Source organism: Micropterus dolomieu, linkage group LG14 (assembly GCF_021292245.1).
Source record: "Micropterus dolomieu isolate WLL.071019.BEF.003 ecotype Adirondacks linkage group LG14, ASM2129224v1, whole genome shotgun sequence".
Classification (NCBI taxonomy): Eukaryota; Metazoa; Chordata; class Actinopteri; order Centrarchiformes; family Centrarchidae; genus Micropterus; species Micropterus dolomieu.
The window spans coordinates 7061706-7078025 of NC_060163.1; the positions used below are offsets into that span (position 1 = coordinate 7061706).

General features: G+C 40.5%; 1 protein-coding gene across 1 annotated transcript in view; it reads right to left on the reverse strand.

The window, feature by feature from the left end:
* Positions 1-16320, reverse strand: part of LOC123983131 (ras-related protein Rab-26) — a 111960-nt gene that overhangs the window by 45928 nt on the left and 49712 nt on the right. Inside the window, exons 3-4 of the mRNA XM_046069265.1 lie at positions 10934-10975; positions 9055-9121 (exon numbers count right to left, since the gene is read on the reverse strand). Coding sequence (XP_045925221.1) covers positions 9055-9121; positions 10934-10975 — 109 coding nt within the window. The remainder of the gene's footprint in view (positions 1-9054; positions 9122-10933; positions 10976-16320) is intronic.

Sequence of the window (16320 nt, forward strand, 5' to 3'; positions counted from 1 at the left end):
GTGTACGGGAGTATCTTAAAGTTGCTCTTTTGAGAAGCTTTTGTTTAGCCGGTAACATTTCATTTCTGGTTTTCTAGTTGATTTGTTGTGTGGTGATGTAGCCAGAGATGTGTTTGATGGTTGAGATAACATAATGCTGTTTAATTGATTGTCAATTAACTTTGGTTTGTCTTGTAGGAGGGGCTTCTGGTATAAAGGAAGGAGGCAGAGGCCCCCTGGAGAGAGAACAGCTTGGGCCTGGAAGTGCACATGTGCTGGAGCCCAATAGTCAGGGCTGATATAGGTTTTGTTTTGTGTAATCTCAGTTTGTAATGATGATTTGAATAGTATATACTTAGTTTTCTCGTTGTTTGTTTTTGTTAATTTTTGATATATTTTTACAATACCTCACTAGCACAACTGCACTTTCCACGCATCTGGTTTAAAAATAAATTGAAGCACCAGGTGAAGAACTCATGTCCATGTCTCCTCCTTCCACCATGGGGCTAAACCTTACACATACCATCCAAAACTACCTAATTACTACACACAACATCAACCAGTTTTTGACCAGCAACAATAATAAAAGGCTGGTAACATATTAACTCATCAGTAACAATGTTTATCCAATTACATAATAAAAACTTTTAATAATCCGACACCCTGTAAGTATCCACTCTGCATTGATACCTAATTGAATAGTCTCACATTTTTGTGGTGAGAGAATTCTTGGTGAGAAGATTGATACCACTTTCATGTCTGTACTAAATATGATGCTAAAGCCAGGCGATGCTTAGACTGGGCACAGGGAAAGATAGCTACCTAGGCTTTGACCAAAGGTGGTGCCTACCAGCAATTAACCTGTTGTATGTGTGTTGTATGACATGTTCTGATTTTACAGAAGCTTATGTATGGTGCTATTTCTTGGCCAGGTGCAGTGAGTCTTGTCACTAATATAAGGATACCAGGAAACTAGTAGAGACTCCCAAAAAAAAGTTCCAGCATATAAAATATGTCTGTATGTATGTATAAAATATTTGTTTTCAATCTTCTGATTGTTTATAGATTAAACTAAAGAATACATATGATGTGTTTATTTGTAAAGTTTAGAGGTGTTGCATGCAATTTTTAAAACTTGGTACAGAGCTAGGCTAGCTGTTTCCTCCTGCTCCCAGTATTTGTAATATATTATGCTGGCTTTAGCTTCATGTTAAGTGCACAGTATCAATCTTTTGATCTAACTCTTGTAAAGAAAGCAAATTTATGGAAGTAAAGGCTGGATTACAATCAAGCTGTTTTCAGGCATTTCAGAGCAGAGTTTTCTGTGGGAGATGGGAACTCCCTTTGGGCTGGACTTTTGGATTTTTCACTTTGCAAACCTATTACATGCACAAAAAAATATATAATACACAATAAAGGAGGAGGAGGGAAAAAGCCAAAAAGCATAAAATGCCTTTTTTTATTTAGCTGACAAAACTTACATACTTGTACTTCAGTAAACTACAAAATTCAGTACGTTTACTTGTTAGTTGTTTTACTCAAGTAAAGCATCTGGGTGCATCTTTACCCACTTGTTATAAATAAGTTTCCTATTGCGACAAAAATCAAGTTGAGGCTTCAGAAGGGACTTTTACAGACTGATTTACATCCACACTAAAAATCCTGCCAGAATATTTCCATCAACATTCACTTTTCTGCTCCATTTCTGTCTTGAAAATTAAAAGCACACCCGTGATTACTCCATATATGCTAATGAATAGTGTGTGTGTTTTTTTGTGTGCGCGTCTGTGTGATATTTGATTGATGAGTTTCACTTTATTCCTTCGGTCAAGTTGCCACTGATGTTACTGTCCGACAAAATGAGAGTGAGCGTCTGAAACTGCTACCGTCCCCCTCTTTCCATCACCTTCATTACTCCTGTGACAGTTCCAGCAGGAGTTGTCGTTTCTGCCTCTTCCCCTAGCTAAGCACAGCCAACGGGGCTCCATTCTACGACATCCATTTTAGAAAAGTGGTGGATCAATCATAATGACAAGCGATTACTAAATTCCCCAGGTGAAGTGACAGCTAAATCCATTAATATCTGAAGCCAGTCTTTCCAGATAAATGTGAAAGAGAAATGAACAGGTAATGTGGGACCGGACAGCTGGATGACTATTTATATTATAGACAATATGTTCAATGGAAAGTGTAAGCAGGGAGATACATTTGCACTCACATCCCCTTCTCACACAGATGTCCAAGAATAAAGCCTCAAAAATGCCTTTGACTGGGACCTTGCACATCCATTTTAATATGCAGGAAGCTAAGGTGTGTGTTTCTGTCCCTGTCTGTCTGTGTGTGTGTGTGTGTGTGTGTGTGTGTGTGTGATGAATGGCACAGCTCAAGGCTCTCCCCATAGTAGAGCAATAACCTCAATTTTTTTTCTAATTGTCAGTTCCCTCTTCTCCATCCGTCTCTCTCCTTCCTTCCCTTTCTTTTTCTCCATCTCACCCCTCTATACTATCTCTGCTCTACCCTTGATCCTCATTCCTTCTGCCCATCTGCCCATCCTCCTGTTTAAGATGGGACATGTTTCGCCCCCACAAGATGCTGCTGATTAAGGCCTAGTCACTCATTAGTGATGAAAGTACTGACCCATGAAGAAGAATAAAAGGAATAAAAAATGACTCAGTCATTACGGGATGAGGCATGGCAGAGCGACGACATAAAGAGGTGATGTCTCTGTCAGGTCCTACAGTTGTCATTTGTCACTACTTTTCCATGTTCCTGTGTCCTATCTGTTATAGCTCACTTCAGTCATGTGTGGTGGCATTGTGACACTGAGAGTCAAGAACAGGTCAAAAAGAAACAACAATGTCATTTTATTATTATTATTATTATTATTAGTTATCTCCAGTGGGCATGTTTCTGACCAAACTTTCAGAAACAGACTCCACGAGGGTGGCATGAGGGCCCGGCATCCTTTGGTGGGATCGGTGCTCACAGCCCAGCACCGTGCAGCTCACTTGGCTTTCGCCAACACACTAGAATTGGCAGGTCAGCATCGGCACCACGTTCTCTTTACAGACGAGAGCAGCTTCACACTGAACAAATGTTCCTGACGTGAAAAGAGTCTGGAGACGGCGTGGTGAGTTTTATGCTGCTGCAACATCATCCAGCATGATCGGTTTGGCCGACACACAGACCTCCACGTGCCGGCCAACGCTAACCTGACTGCTGATTTTCAAATCCAGCCCTCAATCAGTTGGTGATTTTGGTTTCCACTGACCATTGTTACTTCGATTTGCTGTCAACAAATTATACAATGTACAGTAAAGATTTTTAACTTCCAACTATTTTGTTCATTGAGATCTGCTGTGTAATTTAAGTGTTTCTATAATTATTTAGTATAGAGAGAAGAAGTATATTGTTTGTAGAGCACTGCCTATTACATGTTAAAAACCGGAAGTCACCACCACCATATTTTAAAGTCTGACACTGTACAACTTGATCCCCATTGTTTAGTCTCTCTTGTTTGCATTTTGGCAAATTTTCATGAAATTTAAATTTTTTTTTAAACTATTATATCACTATTTTATCACTTGATAACGCTGATATAGAAGAAAACTTAAAAATGTGATGATCCTCAGGCAAGTTCTGGAGTAAAAAGAAGTGTCTGTTGTTTTATTCCCAAGCAGCTTTAGAGATGTGGTTTTTCTCAATGGACATTAGAGATAGTGATATCGTTGATAAAGTGTAAGTCATTATGAATCTAAAAATGTCTGTTTGTGACCTGTCCAGGGTGCACCCCCCCTTTCACCCAATGTCAGCTGGGATTGGCTCCAGCCCCCCTCGACCCTGTACGCAGGATAAGCGGTTGACGATGGATGGATGGATGTCTGTTTGTTCAGAAGTTATTGCTTTGAGAAGGAGTGTGATTTTTGATGCCAACTGCGGCAGTCGGGCAGCCTCCATGAGCGGTGTGTCAGCCACTCCAACTGCTGACTATATTGGTGAATCATCGGGTCAAACTACAATAAACAACTGCACCTGTCCCTTTCAACTTACATAGTATCTTTGCCTCAAATCTCTCCTTTAAGCCTCCCCTTTAACTCTGCCGTCCGTGCCCCCCCGTGGAATGCGCGTCATGGTTTGAAAACCTCTGAAATAGACCAATTAATTGAGACATTCTGACTATCTTATTCAATAAATCATTGCAACATTCATATTAAAATAAGTTTTTAATCTTAAAGAAGACAGCTGACAATAAATATGACTTTGAGGGTTCTTCTGAAGCACACAGAACTCGAGTTTGCTAAGCTGCGGGTTTTTCAAGTATTTTGTTCACTCCAAATATATATTTGAAACTTAAATAATAATTAGATTATGTTAATCTCAAGGGGTTAGACACATTTCAGATTCATCTTGAGAAATCATACGTCTGTTGGATGGTTGGTCGGCCCAACATTTTGATCAAGATTGAAATATCTTTTGGATGGATTACCATGAAATTATGCACAGATATTCATGTTGCAAAGAGGATGAATGAGTTCTGGCGGCTTAACCTAACCAAATTTGACCACTTCACACTGTTAACCACATGTTTTGCAACCCTTTCACAGCATTACAAAGGACCAGTACGTCTGCCGCTGGTACTCTCCAATGTTCATATTATGTTGTTTTGAAAGTCATTGGCAAATGACCTATTCTGTCATTCAGGTGTGAGGACGTGTTGACAAAAAACTGGTGTGTGGCTTCTAAACCATTGCTTCCTCCTCACTCCTTTAGTAACAAAGAGAAGGTGATGAGGGCCATTACAGGCATATGAAGCAGCCAAAGCACCTCATTCTGAACAATACAGCCACAGCAACCCCTTTAAATCATAAACCACCATTTGGAGCAGTCTTCTATAATGCAGCCATTATGTGCCATGAAATGTATTAACATTCTGTTACTACGAATTCATCATGTTGGCTCTTTTTCTGCGATAAGGCAATGGAAAAGGACATTGGAGGAGTTTCATTTCAAGCTGAAATGTCTATCATCGGCAAATGTGAAATCAAAGTGACTGATCACACAGTGCTAATGGTAGTGATGGGATAATGATTCCTTAAGAATACAATCATTTCACAACTACATTCATTCCCGACGTGCCTGCATATCATTTGTCATAAAGGATAAGTCCATGAAGGGGCAGGAATAAACTACTCACTCTCGTCCATTACCTGAGCACTCTTGACAACCTTGAGCTCCGTTCTTTTATAATTCCTCTGCACTCGTTATAATGTGCTGCCGTCTATCGAGGCATAATGCCACTTTATTACAGGGCGAGCTTCTATTGAAAGCACTACGATGATTTCGCTCTACCCTTTCATTTATCCTGTTCTCTTTCTTTACATTAGTTGATTTATGCCTCTAGCCTTTTGTCTCCACTTTGCTTCCAGCCTCTGCCAACCTGGAGTTTTGAAGGCTGGTTGTGTGAATATTTGAACCGGTCGGGCTGCTTTGTTCCTCTGGACCTCTTGTTTCCTTTCTTGATTTAATAAATAAAATTTATCTTCCCTAATATTTCTCCATCTGTCACCCTCTCTAACTCATGCTGGTATCAGGTTCCTATTTCTCTCAATATCCCCTCTCTTGTTTTGCGTCTCTATCTCACCTTTTCCTTTCTACTCCCCTCTTGATACTTGTCTCTCCCACTAAGGCTTCTTTTCTTCTTTTTTAGTACCCTGTGGTTTCACTCCATGCGGTAGGGCTGACAAACTGTCAGCTCCACTAGGGTAAAGCCCAAAAAAGTCTGCTGCTGGATGCTGGACCTTAGTGGCACCCTGTACACCAGATGGGCCTGGCAGATTGTACTGGGCTCACTGCAACCACCAGCTCATTTGCACTGACTGTCTGGATCTTTTTGTTCCCTCATTAAGGGCCCAATGATAGCCGAGATCAGGGCCAAAGCTGAATAAAACAAACATCAATAGCTGTCTAGAAGAAGGAAATACGACTATCACAACAACTACTGAGCTGTCATTGATAGGGTTGCCACTCTCAAATACGGAATCGTTCTTTATTTGAGAACTAACAGATAAAAAGATAAAACACAGATAAAAATCGCAAAGTGCTTCACAATAAAATGCAATCCAATACAACAAAGTAAAATACAATGCATTAGAAAATTTAAATACAAATAGAAGACATCGAACAAACAACCATATGAAATCCAACGGCATCTCTGCTTGTCTCCTGTTTTGGAATCATTTATGGTTTTGCCTGAAGGATGTGTTACCCAAGTGGGCCGCATACTTTCTTATTCAATTTGTTAGCCCTTTAGCCTCCTCTTTAGCCTGATCCCCAGTCAGCAAGCTTCTCACCATGCTACCCTCCAGCATGCTATTCATCAGTCTGCAATTGGGCTGACTAGCTTCAAGCCAACTTCCCAGTATGCTAGCTAACAGCCTTGACTCTAGTCACATTTGCTCAGATTCATGACTGCCAGCTGCTGGCATCCAGGCTGCTAGCCATCAGCTTCAGCCTTCATTGCAGTCTACTAGCCAACCAGCCTTCGCCCAGGCCTGTTAGCCACCAGCCTGTACTTCAACCTGCTAAAAACCAGCCTTCCTGTCCAGGTCTGGTTTCTCTGAAACCTGTGAAGTCTGGTCTCCCCACTGCCCTGTTTCCTCACTTCCTTGATAACTTCTATGATCTGTTTGAGTTACTACCTTAACACCCTGCAGCCACCTTTTGAGGGTTCTCGCCTGGCCATTTTCTCCAGCTCCGCTTCTGTTCAGCCTCCAGGCCATCAACCTGAGGACTCCTGCTCTGCCCCTGTCCAGACGCCTGGCCTTCCACATTAGAGCACCAGCCTTTTTTGAGTAAAATGCCTTGACACTATTGGAAAGATTGCCATGAAATCTGGTACAAACCATATGTCATCATCAGGCCAAATTTTATATTTGTCCAATACACATGCCTTCAAAACTGCTGCTAGTGTAGCTGTAGACTCTAGTCTTGCTGATAGTGAGGTGCCAAATGGTAAGAGCTTATTGAATGACAGCTGTGGTCAACTTGGGTCTTATTTTGATCGTTTTGGACATCAGTTCTATTAGCTATATTACTATTGTACTCACCAATATAACTGCTGAGGTCTAGAAACATAGTGGCATCGCTACATAAAGGTCCAATAAGGCAACAAAATATCCACAGTCAGACGATTAGGTTGTTAAACAATTATATTTAAGTACTTTCTGTAAATGAGCAGACCCAAAATGCTGGAATTAATCCCCCATTGAACCAGAAAGCTATGTGTGTGCACAACTTCATTAAGTATCTTCAAAAAACAATTACAAAGTTGGTCTGTAAACTTTGATGCATATTTACATCAAAGCGCTTGGGTAGAAATTTTACCACTTGCTGTGTTAGTTTTTCCACATTATTAGTGAAATGAATGATTACCAAAATAAGACCAAGACTGTCTCAAACAGGAATTTCTAAAATCACAAAATTTCACAAGTTTTTAAAATAAATGCTTTGCTGCCAAGCATTCTGTGATGTGGTGTTTTTTCTTACTCACTCTCTGTAACTGATTTATGCAAGGTAAGACTTACCAAATACAGGGTATACATCAGCCTCTAACAGAGAGAAACAGCCCACAAAGCAGATATTTGTTCATGAGAAATGACAATGGATTGTGAATCATTTGTTCTACAATCATCTATTTCAGCTTGAGCAGTGACAAAACTGGCAGTCTGGAGATGTTCCTGTTCCTCTGAAAGATACTGGCATTGACATTTTCATTGAGACTTGTGGACTCTTTTCAAATTAGCACCTTATGTGCCTAAATCTTTTTCTTTACTAATAGCAGATGGCAGTGGAGCTGTTTAGTAGCAGAAAACTTTGGCTATAGTGAGGAGCTCCAGAGAAATATTGCAACTGGGAGTGCAGAGCATATGCGCTCTGCTAATGTTTCATGTTGAGATAAAAAAGAATAACAAATACTAGAAAGCAAAATGTATGTCTATATGGTGATTCTGATGCAATTAACACAACATGTCAGGCACTGGTGTTGTGCAAATAGTTGATTATTGAATTCATTAAATTCTAAAGACTTCATCCATTCACATTTTTAGTTATGAAGTTTTGGTGTTTTCTGTGTGCTGTGCTTTGATATATAGATCTATTGTTAAGGCACTGTATTTGCTTACGGGCTTGCTCCATTCTACCTGTCGAACAAGGCAGAGCTCTAACCATCAGAACTTTACATTTCAAAGTCTGAGCAATGAAAAAAAAGTCCATCATCAAAGTAATGGTACTTTTACTTAAGTAGAATATTTTCATACTCTTTCTACCTCTGCAGATGGACAACTTGGAGGAGCTGGTTTGAGTCTCCCTGGGTGCCTTGTTAATGATCAGTGAGGGTAAAGTGTTGCACTGACAGATCAGAATAACACCAGGGCCACACACACACTCATACATAAAGATACATTAACACATACACATTCACAACAACCAACCATTACGATCCTACTTTGTATTCTACTGAACAGATTTGTGTTTGTGATAAAGCCTGGACAGCAGAATGTGTGTGTGTGTGTTCCACAACACCTGCTCATTGAGGCTGGCCTAAGGCACACTGCTATCTGTACTCAGTGGAGTTGTTAGAGATGCAACGGCCCCACACACACTCACGAACACACACATGGGAATAGCTCATAGCTGCCCCCCCCCCACCCTTCACTGTGTGAGAGGCAGGCTCATTTTCCCACCCAGTGGTTAGCCTCTCGCTTAAGGGAACCTGCACATCACATCAGAGCCTCCAGCAAATGCCTGCACACACACAAACACACACACACACACACACACACACATATACACGCCAGTCTATCAAATCAACTGTAAGTTGAGTGTTTTCTGCTATCCCAACAGGAAAGAGGGAGCAACGGGGGGACTGCCGAGGTCAATCACACATTTGAAGAAAACAAAGGCAATAGAATTGCCAGTCAGAACAGTTTGGCTGTGGCCAAATGAAATGCAAGGTAGAGGGAGGCATGTCGCTCACAATCAAAAAGGTTCATGGTGACAAACACAGAGAAATCCTACCGTTAGCATCGCGGTAATAAGCATGTGTGACACTCCGGAAACGCTCCTGTCCAGCAGTGTCCCAAATCTAAAAAGGAAGATAAAGAGGACATAATCATTTTCACCATCATCATCAATTACCCTAGTATTGATCACGTCTCTGTGAGCCAACATTTATTTGATTCGCTAAACCTCTGAACAACATTGTCTGAAAATAAGCAACCATTACTACAACTAATGCCGAAGAGGTGTGCAAAAGGCTGTAGTTAGAGCGACTTTGCACAGCAGACTTTTTTTCGCAGGACTTCCACACTGGAGACCAAGGTGTGAGTCCAGCGTGAAACTAAGTCAAGGTTGACTTACTTAAAGTTAAACAATGTTAAGTAGATGACTTACATCTTGTGACTTATTCAAAGTAGTTTTGTTGCTTAAAACCTAACCAAACTGCAACTGTTTCACAATGTGTCACGTGACCTACAATATAACATACTTGAGATCCGGTACGCCTATCGCTGGACTGGTACTTTCCAACAGCCATATATCTTATTTTGTGAAACGCTTATATGTCGTGGTACTCTCCAATTGACAATTGACCTATTTTGTCTATTAGGTATTTGGACGTTGGCATGTCATGTCTGGCTAACTACTTACTTAGAGTAGAAAACTAGGGTTACTTCCAAGGCCAAGAGTAAGCTTAACAGTCTGACCTTACATTTTTCCTTTCCATATAATATTATAACGCCTGTGCTTTGTATTGCATGATATCACACTGGCAGTCATTACAGTCACAAAACAATGACGCTGTTAAAAAGGGCATTTACATATTTGCCTTACCCAATGTCATTCCGTTATGCTACACGCGGTCAGAGTTTATTTGCACTAATGTGAAAAACAACTAAATAGAGACATACTGTATGGTAGAAATACAGCTTTACAAGTCATTAAATCATCTCAATATAAAACAAAGTCAAGAGGACCGGCAAAAAAAAGAATGGTCAAAAACATAAATTAATGCTTTAATTAATGCCTGTGTTTTAACCATATCACAGGAAAGGGAAAAAATCACTGCAGTACTGACATTTTCACTAAGTTGCCTACTCTGTACCCACCCAATTTGTGACACCAGCTTATCTAAAAATGGTATCTGATAGAATGAAATTAAATCTAGGAACATGCTTCCCAGCCGCGCGTTACGTACCCACCTCAACAAGAATCCACAGTTGTGTATAATGTCACTTTTTAGTTACAACACCCACATCAGGCCAACTGGTGTACTTTTTCGTAGAAACATGGTTCAAAAATCCATCATTGTTCTAGGTTTGTCAAAAAGATTATGTCGTATCATCATTTGACCATTCTGTTAGAGTTTTTAGGAAGTTAAAAAGTGTGCATATTCCTGCAAGTTCCATTGACCTAATGTCAAATCACATTTGACAGATAGACTGATGGATGAACACAGATCCGTAAAAGAGAAAGATGAAGGGAGAGAGAACGTGAGGCTGTGTAATTGAGGTGGAAAACTCATCAGACGGTATCTAATGCTGTTTTTGAATGACGACAAATCATCGACATCTCTGTCTGTTGCTCACTGATAACTTCCAGGCCCGGTAATCTGATGGAAAGTGTGCTATTCCCTCTAGTGTCTTCAGTCAGGCAGAGCAGCAGGCTAATTGACTGATAGAGATTAACCAAGGCCTCATTAAGTCATCATTTGGACTTCTTCGCCCTCCCACAGCAGGCCATGATGATGTGCGGGAGATATTTACACAATGGGAAACAGTTGCTGGTGATTTGTTATTAAAAAGAGTGCATGCATAATCTCACTTTGATAAAAATGAGTTGACTCTCAAGCATTTAAATAATGACTAAATAATTCATAGAGATGCAATGGTGTTCTTACCTGCAGTTTGACCTTCACAGCATCAATGCTCATTACTTTATTCTGAAAGACAAAAGAAAATTAAATTAAACATAATTGCACATTTGCAGCCATAGTAAACAAGGCAACAGCAAAAGAGAAGTAAAAAGCTAAAACTGATATACACTTGACATAAGTAAACGAATATTCAAAAATAGATGCATCAGAGCCAGACTAAATGATGCTTTCAAGGGCTGGCGAAGGAGAATGCAATATGCAGTGGCGTGTAGTTATATTATTGTTAGCTTTTTGTGACCACAGCTGATGTGATAAGGGCTTGGCCTCTGCTGTGAGGCTTTCTTTCATCACAGTGATAATGTCAGCACACTGTACTATCTATTGTTCTATGAAAATGTACACACACACACACACGCACACACACACACGCACACACGCACACACGCACACCCACCTTTTGTTATGATCAAGACCTTTGTTTCAGGGAGTTGCATCATTTACCACCATGACTGCCAAGCAGTTTCGCATTGTGGCTTCTCACACAAACACACACACACACACACACACAATAGCTCTCCAATATCTCTGCGATATATTTTCACGAGGAACGTAATTTATTGCAGAAGTCTTTTCAAAATGACACCAAGATAATGGTCACCAGTTGCAGCAGCTTCTGCATCATCTTCAACTATAGCTATATATAGAGAGCAAATTTGCCATCGATCATTTCAGGGAATTTGATAAAATTAACAAACAAGATAGATGAGCACAGAAATTTGGTCAGGACCCAGTGGGAATATCAGCAACCCTGTCAAATGAGTTTCACAGACATATGGACAAAAATGCATGAAGAATGATGGTTTCCAGCTGGTGCAAGCCCAAAACTTGGTCTTCTCTGCATTGTAAACATGTCTTATTATCATATTGTGGATTGTTTGAAATCCTACACACATCACTTTGTGTCAAATGCTTGTTAGGATGCTACTGCTGTGTCTATGCCTTGAGATGATGATCCCTAGGCACTTAGTATGTTTGCTCCATCATGACAGTCATCCAGTATCTGCCTCTTGGCACAAAAGACAACAGGATAGCATAATTTCTGCATACAAATGCTAAGGGTGCATACAAGGCCCTGTAGAGTCAAATAGTAGAGTGTCAAGATGCTGACGAATAGTCCAGTTACTCTTGGATGTTTAGGTATATTTAAGGGCCAAGACATGAGCAGGAGAAGAAAATGGCAACCAAGACCTTTTCTTTCAGTGAAGTTGAGGGAAGAAAGGTATAGATAGATAGAGATAGAATAATATATGACAAGAAAAAAAATAGTAGTTCAGTCTGACCAGAATTGATGGCTGGTCAGACAACTGTATCAAAATCCCAGATGAAAACCGAAAGGACAGATTATTTGGGTTTCAAGAAAAACAGGAAACAAGCCAGCAGCAGAAAACACCTAATCTGTTGCCCCAGTCTCAACAGCAGAGAAATTGGAGATATGATTGCTTTTCACTCACAGATGAAAAAGCTTTTTTCATTGAGCCAGCATCTCCAGACTCAAACACAACTAACCACAGATTGTTGGTTGGCAGGTCAGACACCAAAAGACCCAATAATGAATGGTAGTTGCTGAATATATGGTAGGAGGGTGAGCAGTCTTATATGTTAAAAAGCCATGTCAACATACACACACGTAACAGAATTGAGTATATTCCGACTAGGTTAAAGTGGATAGGAGTATGAAATGGAGTAGCAAATCACAGGCTGGAACATCCCTGCAGGCAGTGGCTTGGAATTGCGTGTAGGTAAAAAAATAATAATAATCACAAGAGCAAATATAGCATTAATTTGGTCACTCTTCATAATTCTGCACCAAAAGTTCCTTTTAGTTCATATCCAGTTGTCTGCTTAGCAGTTAAACAGTAGATGGTGAGGCTGTGTTGGCGGGTTTGAAACAAATGAGCAATTGGCCAATTCGACAACATACTTTGCCTCATTCTTAATGCATTTCATCCATATTTCATGGGATATTGTGAATTATAGTTAGTTTACCTAACAAATAGGAAACACTTAACATCTCCTGAGCCTCCTTTGCTGCATATTACTGCAGTATACTATATGTATGCCTGGAAAGAGTAACTGCTCAAGGGCAGCCTCTGGAAACAAACAATCAAGTTTTGCAGTGCTAAACAGTTTTTGCCCAAATAAGTTCAGGGGTAGTCTTCTAATGACTACTTCTGCTGCTGATAGAGGGTAACAGATAATAACCTTAATTAGCAATCCAAGACACTTCCTAGGTTTGCTCACCCATTCCTTTCCAGAACAGCTCACTGATATTTACATGTATATTTTTACATGTAAGAATGAGGATCTGTCAGTGCCTCCTGATGCCAGTAAGAGTGACTTGTTGTACTCAAGTCCAACACCAAATCTCAGCCACTTGAGTAGTGTTGAGTCATAACCTTTGTTCAATTTTGCTATGAGCCTTAGACCATATTCAGAAAAACAACAGCCCTGCATGAAAAAACTCAGCCCCCTCATTCATTTAAATGAGGCCACTCTGTTGACTCAGCTGCAGAGCAACAGCAGAGGGCTACAGCTAAAAAAAATGAAGGGTCACCCCACTAGATAATTAAACCTGGATCAGCTTTAGCCAAAATAAGACTTTCCTCCCAAGAAGAACAACAGAATAAGTCATTTTTGCCAGTGGAATAATGGGACCATAAGCGTTGCCACATCATAATACAGGTTTATTTTTCAACGAGGAATTGTAACGGGCAGACAAATGATGTTGCCCTGCCCACAGGAGCGTCATATCAGATGCTTCTTTGTTCTAATAGGAAACCACTTTATACCCTTTACCAGCAACCCTAGGAGATTGAGGCCACTGACCCTTAGGCTGTATTCACACAAAATCATGCATTACGGCAGTTAGCGCAGGCAGTGCGGTGATTTTATGCTTTAGAACATAACCGCTGTGAAACAATCCGAAATCTTCACTGGTGTTCTCGCTACCACCGCTCCCTCTCTTCAACAACTGCAAGCCAGACGCAGATGTTGAAGCTGTAAACCAAGCGTGGACACAACTGGGAGAGTATCATCTTTTGGTCCATAACCTCTGATGAAAGCCTGGATAGCATCCGGTTTCAGCGATATTACAGGCCAAATATGTAGCAGTTTGGCCGGTCTGATCAGCAGCTCACACTACACTTCAAAAAGGACCGCACTACACCTCTTGTCTGACTGCTTCCCATAGTGGGGAGGAGACGGGGAAGGGAGCCCATGACATCCATGCAGTAAGTGAAAACCAGACAGGTCGTAGCTGCCCATTAGTTCAGTTTGGCTTATTCTTCTGTACAGCACAGTGAGACTGGGCACTTGACTCAACCACTACATTCCTCTTAGCAAGTGGGAAAACATGGCCCGTAAATACCACCCCTGTTACCTCTTGTATGAGTCAGACAACACCAACAGCCCAAACTCAGATCTACTAAGCAACGGACAACAGAAAACACAACTGAACAGGGATTAACTCCCAGTTCCCTCAGCGTCGAAGCCTAGCACAGACATTAAAGATAAAGAAATCAAAGCAGTATAGTGTAGAACAGAACCTCAGAGTGTGGATCTGCCAACCGTGCAGCAAAGTGGCCAACCAAGGAAGCAACAACAAGCCAGCCAGCACATACGTATGGTGATATTTTCACTCACATTGGGGTTAGTTGTGCTGACTCTTCATTGGGTATTTGATGTAAGTTAATGTACAGTGTTTCATTGCATTTCTGAAACTAGAAATAATAATCATGTTACAGAATTGCACCAAGAAAACAGTCATATGTTCGGCACTATGTGTACTAGAATAAGAGGACGTTAACGCTGAATAAAATAATAGACACATGGTGTCATTTACAGGTGCAGCCATTCCAAAGCCATTTGCTGCTGCACTTTGGCTCTCTCGCACTCTGTTCAGCTGTCCAGAGCCAGATGTTTCTAAGCTTTCAACCATTAGAAGTAACCAGTAATGGTTATTTGGATTTGGAGTCACTGGAGGTTTGTTGCAATATGCAGTTTACTTGGCTCTTTTATGCATGAGCCAGAGCTGAATTGACTGTGTTCATGTCTGATGGATGCGGGGCTAACAGGGATTGAAGCCGGAGTGTTACAGTGACGCACAGTGTTACTAATGTTTTACTTTACACTGGAGTAATGATGTTAGCAGCACTGCGTGTAGGCTGGGTGTTTGCATAACTGTGAGTCCACAATACCATCCTTCAGAATGTTTCAGCTTCGATGTGACATCTATCAGCAATCTGTGATGAGCACAGGTATGTGAAGAGGGTTTTATGAAGAAACTAAAGAACATTGTGTCATTTGTTGCTTTCACATTATTTTTAAAATAAATAATTTTCTATTATTTTATTCTATTATCTTTTTCCAGCTCCATTATACTTGTGAGTGAATGTCTGTTACAAAAGATACACATCGACAGTCTCCATTGTGTTGCTGAACCAGAAAAACAAACAGAAGCTGGGCATCTGTTTTTGGCTGTATGACATACAAGGACACATATGTGAACCATGCACCTGCACACGTGTAGACACAAACCCCCAAAAACGCACACACACACACACACACACACACACACAAAGCAAAGACAGGCCTATATTTGTAAAGCATCTCAGAGTAGGAAATCGAATAAAAGCACGTTATTTACTTTATTAACCTCGGAAATGACTGTTATTTCTGTTGATATCCAGTAGAGCTCCATGCCTGCGACATGGCTCTAGGGATGGCTGGTCTACCACTTTGGTCCAGACGGAAATATTTCAACAAATAATTCAATAAAAAATGGATTGTATTAAAATGTTGTAGAGACATTCATTGTCCCCAGAGGATGACTCCTAAGCTGCGTCCAAATTGACCTCGATGGAGATACAGAACGGACTAGGAAAACACGTGTGTGATCAAATATGATTTTACCTATAGCGCAGTAAAAAAATCATTATGTGGCAGTCAGCGCTGATAATGTGATCAACACTGACTACAGCTTGATCATTGCCTTTATTAAGGCGAGGGTGTCGGCTTCTGTGACTGAAGTAAAATTAATTATTGATATTGCTGGCATTTTACAAGACTAGTAACAACAGCTCACATGGGTCTCAGTAGTTCAAGACATGTGCATATTAGCAAGTTATGGCATAAGAGAGAAAAGGCTTAATAGCCAATGGTAACTTGATCAACATCCTTTATCTGTTATGGTCGGTGATTTCTTTTTTTTTATTGTAGAAAATTCTAATACTTTATAGCTTATTTCAACAATCGGAAACATAGAACGGTGTTGAAACAGTATTAGATTACAGCAAAGCCAAAAGAAAACAAACCAAAAGAAAGAAGGAAATTGTGAGTCTTATTCAAGAATC